At 36.6% G+C, this 14,660-nt stretch overlaps 1 protein-coding gene across 2 annotated transcripts in view; it reads right to left on the bottom strand.

Annotated features, from left to right (window-relative positions):
• LOC105842483 (uncharacterized) overlaps window positions 1-12,278 on the bottom strand; it is a 47,900-nt gene extending 35,622 nt beyond the window's left edge. For both annotated transcript variants that reach the window (XM_012695843.4, XM_012695844.4), the window contains exon 1: window positions 11,863-12,278. In XM_012695843.4, coding sequence (XP_012551297.1) covers window positions 11,863-11,911 — 49 coding nt within the window. In that variant the 5' untranslated portion in view covers window positions 11,912-12,278. The remainder of the gene's footprint in view (window positions 1-11,862) is intronic.
• Between the last annotated feature and the right edge of the window lie 2,382 nt (window positions 12,279-14,660).

The following is a 14,660-nucleotide window of genomic DNA, read 5'->3' as shown; positions in this document are numbered from 1 at the left end:
GTGCGGGGGTGCCCGGTACTCGGCTGTTGGTCCGGTGGTGAGGCGGCGCAAGGTGGCGGCTCCTGTGCACCGCTCACGGTGTGTCTCCGAGATGACGTCCTGCGGGATTTTCCCGGGGATGGAGTGCCGTCCTATTAACAGGATGGGTACCGGCGACGGTGAGCCTTCGGCACGCACTGTGCGGTACCGTGGGTTTCGTGGAGTCGGAGTGGTGGGGCTCGATGGGGTTTAGTCGGTAGTCGTTCTGCGGGGCAAGTGCTTCGCGCGCCTTTTCAAGGCGTAGTCTCCTGTGAGAAATTGGGGGAGGTGAAGGACCTCGGTCCTTCTCTTCTCCCCTTCTTCCTCTCAGGAGGCGCCGGAGTCCGACATAACCCGGTCCGTTACCCCTCTCGACCGGGTATCCGTAAATGGATTCCCCAGCGTAAAAAAAAAAAAAAAGGGGCTCAGAATACAACAGCGCAATAGTTAAATATTTTGCAGGCTTCGTTTTTGTTACATGAAATCCTTAATCATGAAAGTCGTTGGTCCATACGTTTTAGGTACGTCTTAACTTCGAAAAATTGGTAATAGTTTTAATACTTGGCATAGTCGCATCTCTGGATATGAGTACAGTACTTATTAGAACAGGATTGGTTTTATTGACATTAAAGGCCTTTCTGTTCGCAAGTATTCTCTGCTATTCTATTTTTATTACTCTGAACTCGCAGACACAGCCCACTGAATTTCTTGCCGAATCTTATCAGTGAGCCGCGATTCCGATCTGGTGGTAGATTCAGCGAAGCACTGCTGTTTCTAGGACTGATGTTAGCAAAGTCTCAGACCAAACTCCGAAAGCTCACCTACAGATTCGGAGAAGAGAACCCCTTGAGGTGGCTAGCTATAGATGGTCAAACAAAAAAAAGACGTGTTATAGCATTTTTATCAACTTATGCAATTATAAATCGACAATAATAATTTAATATTAAAACAACAATAAAATAAGATCCGGCGAGAAACTCAGTGGGCTAACTTTTAAGGAATCTGCTACATTGTGAGTATTCCATTTTGACCGCGCACTCACTAGAGGGCGCTACATGGGATAGAGACACGCTTTTGGATGCTAGTTCTAACTCTCATTCGCCCAGAATCAACGGTAGTAATAAAATTCTTCGACTAAGCGATAGAAAATGGCACGCCCAACGCCTTCTAATAAGATATAATTTTCTATTTTACAATTCCGTTTGTCACCGATAGATGTCGCTTGACGCAAAAGCTGAATCGCACTATCGTTGTGTTACCCACGAAATTATATCACATATTTTGATAGTACATAATATATCGGTGTTTAGACTTCTCACTTTAAACGCTACACAAGCGCAACGTGTGAATGTGTTAGAAGGTTTTTTCGTTACGGAATTTCGTGATTCGGCTCTTAGGCCGCGCTCAAGGCCCGCGATAAAATCTATGCAATAGCTTAAGAACTCTGATGCATATTATTATGTACTTACTACTTACGTAGCTGAATGAACTAAACTGTATTAACGCATGCACAAAAGATACACATATAATAAGATTGTATGGCCCGATCCATCATCGGGTTTTTGCACAAAGCAGCGGGCGCTCGCTACCGCGTCTTGCGATGCCATACACATGCTCCTTTGTTATGGTGATGTAAGCACTACGAACGTTTCCGTGAATAAACACAATTCATACGCTGCGAGGATTTTTACTTCAAACATCTGTAGCATTAATTTTTTTACTTTTAAGCTAAGTAAACAAGTTTTTGTTGTGATTTATTACTTGATAATATTGAAGCGAATGTTAAGTATTCAAATTCGAACATTGGTGCTTTGTTCTACAAAACATTAACAAGTTTTTAATTCAGTTGTTTTATTAAAAAGATAACTACATTTTTTTACTAAGTCACTCAAATTATAATTGCATCTCGACATCAGTAACATAACTTCCCATTATTTACAAATAAACACTTTAACTACATCCAGGTGTAGTTTCTATTTACTTATTTAAATATTACATAAATACTTTAAACAAAAAATAGTACTTGAATATTTAATATTTACTACAAATATATGTATTAGAATCTTAATTTCACGGATGCTATGCGACAGGCATGAATCTGGTGACAGAATGGCAAATATAGTGAACCGTACTTCAAAATTTCCAAATGACTTCAGCAAAAGAATCGACCCTCGTTACATGCGTACGTCAGTTGCACGCTATTCACGTCTATTCATCCGTGGCCGGAGTTTCTGATGGTGCACTAGCAAAAATAATTGTGGTGGATGGCCGTTGTAAAGAACAATTGTAGCCTGGAAGAATGCCAAAACGTCTCGGCGTTTGTCTATACGCGACCGTGGCTTCCTATGTGATTCGCTTCAACGGAATTAACAATTCCTACCCATCTACGAAAACGAGCTAAATAACAGAAATGTTGGCGTCAATTCTTTTGTATCGTTATTTTTATTTTGAACGGTCTGCAGTGTTTAGCGTGTTACAATAATTTTAATCGTTTTTCGCTTGTCTTCGTTAATAATAATTGTGGTCAGCACAAAAATCGAAAAATAATACCTCAGTCATTTGTGATCACTAACTGTGAACAACTGGTGGTAGGGCCTCTTGTGAGTCCGCGCCCGCTTATTTCTGCCATGAAGCAATAATTCGTTTCGGTTTGAAGGGTGGGGCAGCTGTTGTAACTATACTTGAGACCTTAGAACTTATATCTCAAGGTGGATGGCGCATTTACGTCATAGATGTCTATGACTCCAATAACCACTTAACACCAGGTGGGCTGTGAGCTCGTCCACGCATCTAAGCGATAAAATATATATATATAGTATTCGAAGAGTTTTGAAGAGACAAAAACAATATTATACATAACAATGCTGCAACCAAAACCGCTACAAACTTTATTCACCGTTTATTCAATGAAACAATAGCGGAAGCTCATGATAATATGATCATCGCTCTTCACGGCTTATTCAATCAAACAATTGCGGGCTCTAATATCACAAGATAAGTTAAAACAATTCAACTCAATTTTGTACTTAACAAGCAATATTATCTTCAGCGACCTTTTTGAATACATAACAATACAGCCCAACTCTAATAAGAACGGAGAATTCGAAATTATTTAAAATCATGCTGGAAATACCTTTATTTAATTGTGAATTAGTTTATTAAGATATCACCCATTACGACAGCAATAATAGACGCTCAATAAAACAATTGGAATTTGCCTTCGGTAAACATAAGATCGGGCAGCGCTTAATTAATTTCACGATAAATAACTATTACGTTTGGTGGCGCTGTTTTGTTAGAGCAAATTGTTACTCGTTCGCTACATAAAGAACGAAGTCAAGATAAAATAACAGTTGGCCGAGAGCCAGCCATCTCGCGTTGTCAAGAAACGACAAACTTCGTTTAATTTCTACGACAATCGACAAATTTTAATGGGAAATTAATTTGAAGACGTTTACGAACTTGTCAACCAACGGATGTTGTTTCGAGTTCGCGATTCGAGATTAAATTTGTAATTACATCACTATATCTAAGCCGATTGTGGTTATTGTGTATTGTAAATATATACTTCGATAATCCCTCAATTTTGCTAATACGCCAAAATATTTTTTTATTTGGTTAGCTTTATCGTGTTATACGCTTGAATAAATTCTGACGACGTAGATTTGTCCGCGCAATTTCATCTGCCGCTTTCGTCCGTATGAACTACATTGCGGCATCTAGACTAGACTCGAGATCTGTTATTTAGGTTGTACTCAAATCCCTCGTTAGATTCTCATTCAGAATATGTTTTAGTCATAGTCTAAGAATCGGTTCGCATGTTGGATGAATAGTTTTGATTGATTTTCGGCTATCGACTCCTATTGTTCACAAAACAAAGAAGCTAAACTATTGTGGATTGTCTTTAACATTCAATGCTATATTAAAATTGTGGTAGCAATTTTCGAGAACTCTGTCGGAGCCGATGAATGTCTCTAGTGTGCTAGTCTAATGGTATTGAAATCGAAGACAATTTATATTCAAAATATTTAAAATAATAACCCGGATGATAAAATTAAATGCTCAGTGTAATGTAAAGTTTTTTAATGTTTTGAGAACTTTTTTTATAATAATTAAACGCTATCTTAATTTAATTACACTAAAGTCCAGTAGACGCTTACTTACTATGTATATTTCTTTTAGTTATTTGTTTTACAACTTCAAATATTGTAACTTAGTCAAAAGAAATTGATTCACGAAATGATAAAAATAGTCATTGAAGAATTATTTAATACTAGCTGACCCGGCAGACTTCGTACTGCCTCAATCCACAAGACAAGACTAAATACAAGATCTAAGCTTTTGTGTAAAATAAACTTAAAACAAACAAAAGGAATCCGTCCGACGGGGAGTCATAAAAGGGAAAACAAAATTGTTATTTTTATTTAATTCCGAGCATTTTCATATTTATTTACCTTTTAAACCTTCCTGGACTTCCACAAATAATTCAAGACCAAAATTAGCCAAATCGGTCAAGCCGTTCTCGAGTTTTAGTGAGACTAACGAACAGCAATTCATTTTTATACATATAGATAGATTGATATTAGTAAACTTAAATAAATAGATTTTTAAACATGTCTACGAACCTTGAAAACAACAATATCAAGTTTTCAAAATTTTCACTTTATTATAATGACAATTCACTACAACACACACCTTCGTGTATGAGACTTTCCGCGTAATAGAAAAAATAAAATATAAAATTTCGGTGTATTTTGATCGATCGCTCTGAATGTTGTCAATAATAGTACACTGCAATATCCCTGTTATATCTGCTATGTATAATTATGTAAGGGTAAGTATAATCACTTTAGAAATTTTCTTGATAAAAACGGTTGACTGGAAGAGATTGCCTCTAGCAATAACATCTCCTATTGCACAATTATGCCTGTTAACGACTGGTGCTCAATGCTAATTTTATTTTGGTGTGCTATAAAGTATATTCTCTGTTTTTAAAAAATTAACTTAAGTTTGGTAATGATTTTGCTAACCTATAGCAGTCTATTATAGACCAAGAGAAGAAAACACATTAACAGGATTAAAATAAAGAAGCACAATGGGCGGTCATATCGGTTAAAACGATCTGTTCCAGAGAAACGCTGAGCGAAAATAAGAACAAAATCAGAGACTGATGAGTAGATTCTGTGTGGTAGATATTAATAGTGTTAAATTAGTTTTTATTTTATTTTTTTTATTGCTTAGGTGGGTGGACGAGCTCACAGCCCACCTGGTGTTAAGTGGTTACAAGAGCCCATAGACATCTACAACGTAAATGCGCTACCCACCGTGAGATATAAGTTCTAAGATCTCAGTATAGTTACAACGGCTGCCCCACCCTTCAAACCGAAACGCATTACTGCTTCACGGCAGCAATAGGCAAGGTGGTGGTGGCACCTATCCGCGCGGACTCACAAGAGGTCCTACCACCAGTAATTACACAAATTATAATTTTGCAGGTTTGATTTTTACTACACGATGTTATTCCTTCACCGTGGAAGTCAATCGTGAACATTTGTCGAGTACGTATTTCATTAGAAAAATTGGTACCCGCCTTCATAAGAATTTCTTTCAACCTTTGTCTATTAGTTGATTGCTTACAACCAATTATTTACTCTTAAAAATTTCAAAAAAATTTTAAAAATTTCAATTAAACTCTTTCAAAACATAAAAAGTACGGTTAGGATTCTTAGTTATTTAGGTTATTTGTATGTACTTAGTAAAAAATAAAAAATATTTAAGATGTCAACAACCGCTAAAAACTATTAATCGAACCGAACCATGCTAACATGTATTCGGACAAATGAACTGTTCACAAAACCGTGACAAAATCTTTGTAACAGAAAACAAATAGAACTATGCAGAATCATGTAGAAAACTACATTACATATTTTATGTCGCAGCAGTTCAGAAAATTTAAATTCTGAATAAGAATAATGATGAACTGCGCTACCCGCTCTGCTCGAAAGGACTCGAAAACTTCAAGCTTATAGCTAATTCAAAAGTCAAAGTTTGCAATTCGAGACTCTGTGACATAGATCGTGATTTTATTAATAGATTGCAACTGGAACTGATTTAAAACTAACTACACATTATATAGAAAACGAAGGTTTTAATTCAATTCATTCAATATTATTAGGAATGCCATATGAAGTTTGCACGTTATTTAGTTTAGTTATTCGATTAGTTTTTTTTTATAATTCATCTATCTCAAAATTGATAAAAAGCCCATGTAGGTATTGTACGATATCAAGTTTATTTATAGGATATAATCATCGAATTTGTCGAGTTATCAGTTCTTATTTACGTATACAGTACGCCAATAAAAACAGCTAATAAAATTGTTGGTCCAAATTTATATTGTACGCGAAAACCCTAAGTTGAAACTTATAAATACCTCTGAGCCAACGAGAGCAAACTTGGTATCGGAAACTTGTTGTCTCTATTTCTATACTGTAATATCCATGGGATTTGAGACAAGAAAGTTATTTTAATTGATTTTGTTGTATTCACTATCCAACTAGGCTTATTGTAAATTTGATTTTACTGAATCCCGTCACTATTTTGTTGCTTTGGCTTCGTCTAATTCGTTATACGTTATTCTTATCTGTTCTTATCTTCATTAAGCACGTGTATACATGTATTGAATGTCTCTTTATAACTATATTATTGGGTGATAAACTATCACTACGACATATCATTCATTGGCATCCCAACATTGGGGTACCCAATCTCTCAAATCAAACAGTATTCTCTTAATTCGGATAATAGGTGATAAAATAGTTGGTGGGTGTGAATTATGGCTGCCGTCCAAACCTTCGTTATCTCTCGCGACGTTCAGCCATTGCCAAACGTCACAAACAGATCATCATGGGGATACTGTAACATAATATATTATTACGTTTAGTGCTTTCCAAACTGATAATTACGATAAGGTTTTTTTTTGTTATAATAAGGTTTTGAAATATATATGAAACATGCTTGTAATCAATTTCACCTATTTAAAAAAATATTATTTGACTCAATTGTCAGTTAACTTACTACTGTATCTTTCGCTCTCTCATTTTGTCCAAGTACGTGGTGTGGTGGTACGTGATATAATAAATGTGTGTATCAATTTTCTAAATGATCTTTCAAAATTCGACTCTACGAATATTGAATTCTTTTTTTCGTATTGTCCTTTTAGGCAGACGAGCATGTCCTCCCGATCCATTAACGGTGCTTTTAGGCACCACAAGCACCGGTCACCGTCCTCGTCGAACCCGTCGCTTGCGACGAAGGGCTCGACAAGCGAATTAACCCATAGACACAGCCCACTGAGTTTCTCGCCGGATCTTCTCAGTGGGTCGCGATTCCGATCCGGAGGTAGATTCCGCGAACTCTTGCTAGGGTCAGTGTTAGCAACACTCCGGTTTGAGCCCCGCGAGCTCACCTACACACGTTAGGGTGAAGCTGAAATAGCCTCTCAAGGCTATCAGCATAGGTAGGAAAAAAAAGAGCATACGGCCTACCTGAAGGTAAGTGGTTACCGTCGCTCATGGAAGTCAGCAATGCCAGGGGCACACCCAAATCGCTGCTTACTATTGAGTACCCTCCGCGAGCCTCGTTCGAAGAAGAATATGTCATAGCGCTCGGGAAACACCGTGGAGGGGAGTTCATTCCAGAACCGAATGGTAGGTGGCAGAAAAGATTTCTGGAAACGCACTGTCAACGAACGCAGCGATTCCAGATAGCATGGATAAACTCTGCTCCGGTGCCTTAGGTATAATGGTAAAAAGGAGATGGAGGGATCATCTCGAATAATTCCTCAAAGCACTTCCCCATATTTAATTCTATAGAAAACCCTACGGAATATTATTGTCAATATTATAAAACATTTCTTAATATGAATTCTATGAAGTCGCTGTGACCTATAAAAGATAGAAAGCATATTAAGCTTATGTTAAGCGATACGACTATGCCGGTTTTGAAACCTCGTTAGCAGGCGCCAATATTTTAAAGGAATTATGCAGAATTATCTATTACGTGTTAACGAACACTTTAATATTAACTGAAATTTAAATAATTTTATCTCCAGCCGACATTGATTAGAATTTACAGAGAATATGTTCTTTTTTTATACAGTAGCCATATTCTCACCCGTGACTTCGAATGCTAATGTCGAATCCGTAAGAATATTTACAAAATGCAATATTCTTATGTAATAAACAAAATTTGGAAAGAATAATAAGATTATTAAAAAAAAAGATTTTATTTCTTCGCCACAAGGTGTATTAAAAGAATTTGCGAACGTTTTCGTTCGTCGAATACTTTAAATATGTAAATTTAGTAAATTTAATGCTAGTAAATTGAAAGTGCTTATTTGTAAAGCCTTTTTTTACCTCACTTATTTCTGTTAGTATAAGTACACAGATAAAGTAGATTAAGGTGCCCATCGCGCCGTGACAAAGCTTACCGTACATATCATAGAACGACCGACCGAATTTCGGAGAACTAAACAACTCTTCCTGGATTCACATTATTAACCGTGTTCGAAACCAATCCGTGGGTATTTGAATTTTTACCATGGCAACACGGATCGCGATTTGACGGTGCCTTCGCGACTTGACATCTGTCACTTTTGGTTGCTTCTCGAACGGGACGATACCCTCATATGTGACGGTCTACGCTAACGATTTGCATTATCACTAATCCTTACCCATTCCGGGCGCCGCGAATCGCGGCACATGTTCGACGGATACCTCGTGCTGGTTTCCGCAGCCCTAGGCTGCCACGAAGGCGCTGGGTTCGGATCGAACCAACCGAATTTAATGAAATATCTCGGGGAATACAAAACGGGTGGGGAGGAAAAGTTATAACCCTAAAGCCACTCTAAAGTATTATCGTAGATAATATACCGTATTAAATGTATTTTTTCATTGTCGTATATAACATGTCAGAGGAAAATCGAACGACGTGAATATATTATAAATGAAATATGAATATCCATAACATTGAGCATTAAACATTAAAACCAAGGTATTATGGTGGTAGGACATCTTATGAGTCCACACGGGTCGGTACCACTACCCTCCCTATTTCTGCAGTGAATCAGTAATGCGTTTCGGCTTGAAGGGTGGGCGCAGATGTTGTACTGTTCAAACTGAGACCTTCGAACTGATGTCTCAAGGTGGATTGCGGCATTTACGTTGTTGATGTCTCTGAGCTCCGGTAACCACTTTACATCAGGTGGGCCATGAGCTTGTCCATCCATTTAAGCAATAAAAAAGATTAATTAGAAGAAACCAAATTTCCATTTTATGTTACTTCAAAAAGCCTTGTGGTGGCTTGTGGAGAGTTCTTAACGGTAGGTAGCGGCATTGCTGAAGTCCATGGGCGACGGTAACCACTCACCACCAGGTATGCTCGTCTGCCTACAAGGGCAAGTTTCCGGTATTGAACACTAGTACTGAGATCACATCAGAACTATTATAATATTGAGTTAAGTCGTCTAAACCAAACATTATTCAGCTTACGCAAAACTGATTTCGTTCGCGGACCCAAAATTCTAACCACCTGCGATCCCTAATAAATAGCAATCGCTCACAAAACGTTGACACCGAATACTGTTAACGTAAAATTTAGTACATGCATAAAGTAACGATTCACGAGGGAAGGTAAGGCGAAGCCGAATCTAAATTATTAGCCGAGATTTTATAGGCACTAACCTTTTTAGGATAAATTCGACCGAACAGACAACACTAGGAGGGTTGAACAGAGAGGTCCTCGACCGCACTAAACTATTCTATATATTAATACGTGAAGCAGAAACTTTGTATCCCTTTTTAGGAAAATTGCGCGGACTGAGGAGTATGAAATCTTCCACACTTATAGAGAATACAGAGAAGAAGTGCACAATGCTAATATTTTCTTAAAATAATGCATAAAAGATACATTAAATCAATAAAGGAAATATTACGCACACTACATACCATGTATTTAACGCACACACGCATGCAAACTATTTATTGTCAAACTTTTGTTTTTGACGTCTGTTGTCAAATTGAGAATAGATTAAATATTGTTTGTCTTTGTTAATATTTTTTAAAGTGTAGTCTTGGCGAAATTTGTGATTATAGAAGTATAAAATACAATCATAATAGTGAAAAAACTTACAATTCCAATTAATTATAGTCGAATTTCGACTACTGCGGGACCTCTAGTATTTATAGAATACGCAGCGTTACCCAGAAATCGTTCCACTCGAATAAAGACGTATAGATTTTTATTTTTATTTCAAGGGTAAATATAGATGGGCGAAGATACGGCTGGTCCTCCATTAACATAAATTTTTGTTTTATCGATTTACGTTACGGAAATTATATTCGTCGAAGTGCGTATTTAAATTTCATGAATAATGTTTACTCGGAATACGCTTTATGTGGGCCTTAGTTCTACGTACACAATTTTGGATATAGAAATATAAAAATAAACATAGCTACTTCATTTGTTAGCTAATATAAAATAGCGATAATAAAATATAATTGTGTAATAATAATAAATATAATTTTTATAATAAATATATACAAACGTTCAATATATTTTTTTTTTTTTTAATTTAAAATTGTATGCTATTAGCAAAATGAAATTCAAGCTGCTAATCTTCTATCTTCTATATATGTAAAAACGAATTGCTGTTCATCAGTCTCGCTAAAACTCGAGAACGGCTGGACCGATTTGGCTAATTTTAGTCTTGAATTATTTGTGGAAGTCCAGAGAAGGTTTAAAAGGTATATAAATATGAAAATGCTCGAAATTAAATAAAAATAACAATTTTGTTTTTCCTTTGATGTGTCCCCCGTCGGACGGATTCATTTTGTTTGTTTTAAGTGTATTTTATACAAAAGTTTTGGTCTCTTATTTATCGATTGAGGCACTACGAAGTCTGTCGGGTCAGCTAGTATTAAATAAAAAAACCCAAAAAACATATTTTGAACTCAATTCTATCTATCAGTCATTACAATATTTTTCGTTAGCTTGTTATGATAATCAAAAATCAAGATTTTAGTTTGTGTACTTTAGTAAAAGCAAATTTGAATTCTGTTCAACATCAAAATTCCGAACTTTGGAGCTATTCCGGTACAGCGCTCGGAGATTGTATCTTTAGGCCGGCCGATACTCTCGTCCCGTGTATTAACGAGCTCGGATTAGTAAAGGTATGACGTCACAATCCAGCTGCCCAGTCATAGCAGCCCCTACAATAACTTCGGACCATTTATTGTGGACATAACCATAAATCTCACGCCACATTATAGGGAAGGGAGAAAGGTCATGGAACCGTGTAATTATGAAGACTTAAAAAAAGAAAAGTTATTTTTTTTGTTCGCCGACTTTGAATTTGTTTGTAGAATTTAAGGCATTGTCGTAAAAGTTTCTGGTAGATTTAATTAAATGAGTACTTTACTCAACTTTCATTTTATTTCAGTCATTATTGCAAATGACCAGTTGTTAATGAGATTGTAATTTTGTTTATTTTGTATGCGTGTGTGTGTTTAAATAATTTGAATAGATAAATTATGGGATTTAACATTTTTAAATCACCTTAAGTACAATCACAGAAAATGTGAATATTTTTATACAAAATAATAAAAACTTCTTGAACACAAAAAAACAAAACAAAGAAATATAAAAACGTGTAAAACAATGTAATAATTTGTTTAATTAAATTTCATAATTTAAGTATTAATAGCAATCATGTCAGTCATTGAGTATCGTTCCCTATAATTTTACAATATTATTAAAATTAATCTATAAAAAAATCTCACTTACCGCACAATGCAATCAACGCGGAGAACTTCATTTTGATGATTTCCATCATTTCCTCTTTCACATAACGAATTTTATCTTCTTAAATACTTAATTTAATAGAATGAGAATGATTTCTTTAAATCGAGAACATTGTTATTTAAATTTTACGTTAATGAGTTCAAAAAGTCATCAACCCCGCAAAAGATAAGATTTTAAATTTGCTCCAAAAACGATTCTAACAAAACTAGTCTCTCACATATTTGGCACTTCAACAAAGAGTTTGTAATTTAACACACTGGCACTTTTAGTCACAAGTTTTATGTTCGAAATTTAAAAGTTGTCTGTTATCGGACGTAAGTCGCCGCTTTCGCGTTTCATGTTTGAATGATACGATGAGGGAGCGTTCGAACACCGCTCTGTCTGCCCGCGTAATGTCCTTGGTTTTCCCGCTAGGGTAAAGTCATGCGCAGTGTGCACTCCCCTTTAAGGGTCCTTAAGTGGATTAAGTTTTTTAAACTTTGACAATTGATAAAATGAGATCCAGTTTATTTGGGTAAATCTAAAGTGAAAAGTTGTTAAAGGCATTTCTGTGGACAATAAACGCGTTTTCTTATTTTATTTATTTCTTAATAGTGTCGTATTGGCTTTTTTTTTTTTATTGCTTAGATGGGTGGACGAGCTCACAGCCCATCTGGTGTAAAGTGACTACTGGAGCCCATAGGCATCTACAACGTAAATGCGCCACCCACCTTTAGATATAAATTCTAAGATCTCAGTATAGTTACAAAAGCTGCCCCACCCTTCAAACTGAAAAGCATTACTGCTTCACGGCAGAAATAGGCAGGGTGGTGGTACCTACCCGTGCGGACTCACAAGAGGTCCTATAACCAGTAATTACGCAACTTATAATTTTGCGGGTTTGATTTTTATTACACGATGTTATTCCTTCATCGTGGAAGTCAATCGTGAACATTTTGTTAAGTACGCATTTCATTAGAAAAATTGGTACCCGCCTGCGGGATGCGAACACCGTTGCATCGCTAAATACGAATGCACCGGACGTCTTATCCTTTGGCATTGGTGGTGCTCCGAGGAATTAATGCAAGAGAATTATTTAAAGCCGAGGTCAACTCTGATTGGCTACTGCGATTGATTAACTATTGTGCTATTTCAGAGATGGTTTTCTGCCACATACTATTCATCATATTGCCTGCTTTATTCTCGGTGCTTAACGAGTACTATGTCATCGTTCAAGTTATTATTTTTTATTGCTTAGATTGATGAACAAGCTTACGGCCGATCTGATGCTAAGCGTAATCCGTAAATATCAATAATGCACATGCTGCCAGATACCTTAAGACATCACTTCGAAATCTTTGTTTTTTACAGTACAATGACTGCCAGACCCCTCAGACCGAAACGCATTACTGCTTCACTGCAGAAATATAGAAAGGATGGAGGTACCTACCCGTGGGAGCTCATAAGACATCCCACCACCAGTAATACTTGCTAAGAATTCTCAGTGTTAGGCAACAGGTTTTCGATATATGCTCTGCGTAAACCCTGTCCCGCCGTCTCAATAGCTCCGACTGGGTTCCCGCCCGGTCCGGGGTAGGGCGCCGGCTGTGAGCGGCAGGAGTTTTTGGTGAGGTTCGACTCCCACATACCCCACCTGCCGTGCGTGTGGGAATCCGGCGATTTTCTCCTGTGGAAAAAAAAAAAAAGCAGGTTTTCGATGCATTTTGTACATTATCGACGCTAAATATATCATCGATGATATTATATTACCTCCTTCAGTATAATAGAATTCGATACATAGCTAAATTCCGATACACGTGTTATAGCATATCATAAACATTACACTCCAGTACAATTCTGTTTTTCTTGTATCGTTTTTTAGGTAAATCACGGTACAGAATTGAAGCAAACTTATGAATCAGCCGACGACGAAATTCCGTATTTATACAAAATAGCAAACTCATTTAGATTTAAAACATTCCGTTGCTTGGTTCTTGGCAGAGGTCCAGCGGCGGATATAGGCTGACACCTTATTACAATGCCTAAGAAAACCAAGGATTCCTGACCAAATTATGGAAATGTCAAATTTTTCATCCATGTTATTATCCTGTACCAAATTTGACTGTCAAACCCTTGTCATTATTCGATCTATTCATTACGATGTTGGAACATTCTTCACAGGAAAAGTGAACGTTACGAAATGTGTTGTTGGTTTTACGAAATTTCATTACTCACCGTGAGCGAAAAGTAGTAGTAGTAGAGGTTTATACTAGGTTCATCTAACGTGTGCATCAATTATTGCATATAAAGGAATTTCCCAAGCGTTTACAAAAACAACTGTCATTATAGTAAGTATTTTTACATTGGAATAACCTGATTAATAATGATTTCTTGAAATTAAACACAGAGAAGCAAACAATTTCGACCTCATCTCTCAAGGTATTTATGGGCTCCAATAACTATATGGGAAGGCCATGACCCGCTTTCAGTTAATGGTTTACTGGAGCCCATAGACCTCATAACATGAATACCGCCAACCACCTTGAGACACCTAGCTCTTTTACTCTTCAAATCGAAAGCACCACTGCTTCGCGGCAAAAATAGACAGATGGCGGTGCGTATTCACTCTATGCCTTACTAGGGATTCTGGAATTTTAAATAATTTAAGGATTTTTGCGTTAATTTCTATAATAGCAAAGTTTTTGCTTAGAAAATTGGTATCTGTAAACACAGCTAAATCATCAACACAATTACGCCAAATACTACGCCAATTAATAATATACTAGTGAGTGTAAGTCTGC

Source organism: Bombyx mori, chromosome 17, assembly GCF_030269925.1.
Source record: "Bombyx mori chromosome 17, ASM3026992v2".
Lineage (NCBI taxonomy): Eukaryota > Metazoa > Arthropoda > Insecta > Lepidoptera > Bombycidae > Bombyx > Bombyx mori.
The sequence above is the reverse complement of the archived record's forward strand: the minus strand, read 5'-3'. Positions and strand labels throughout refer to the sequence as shown.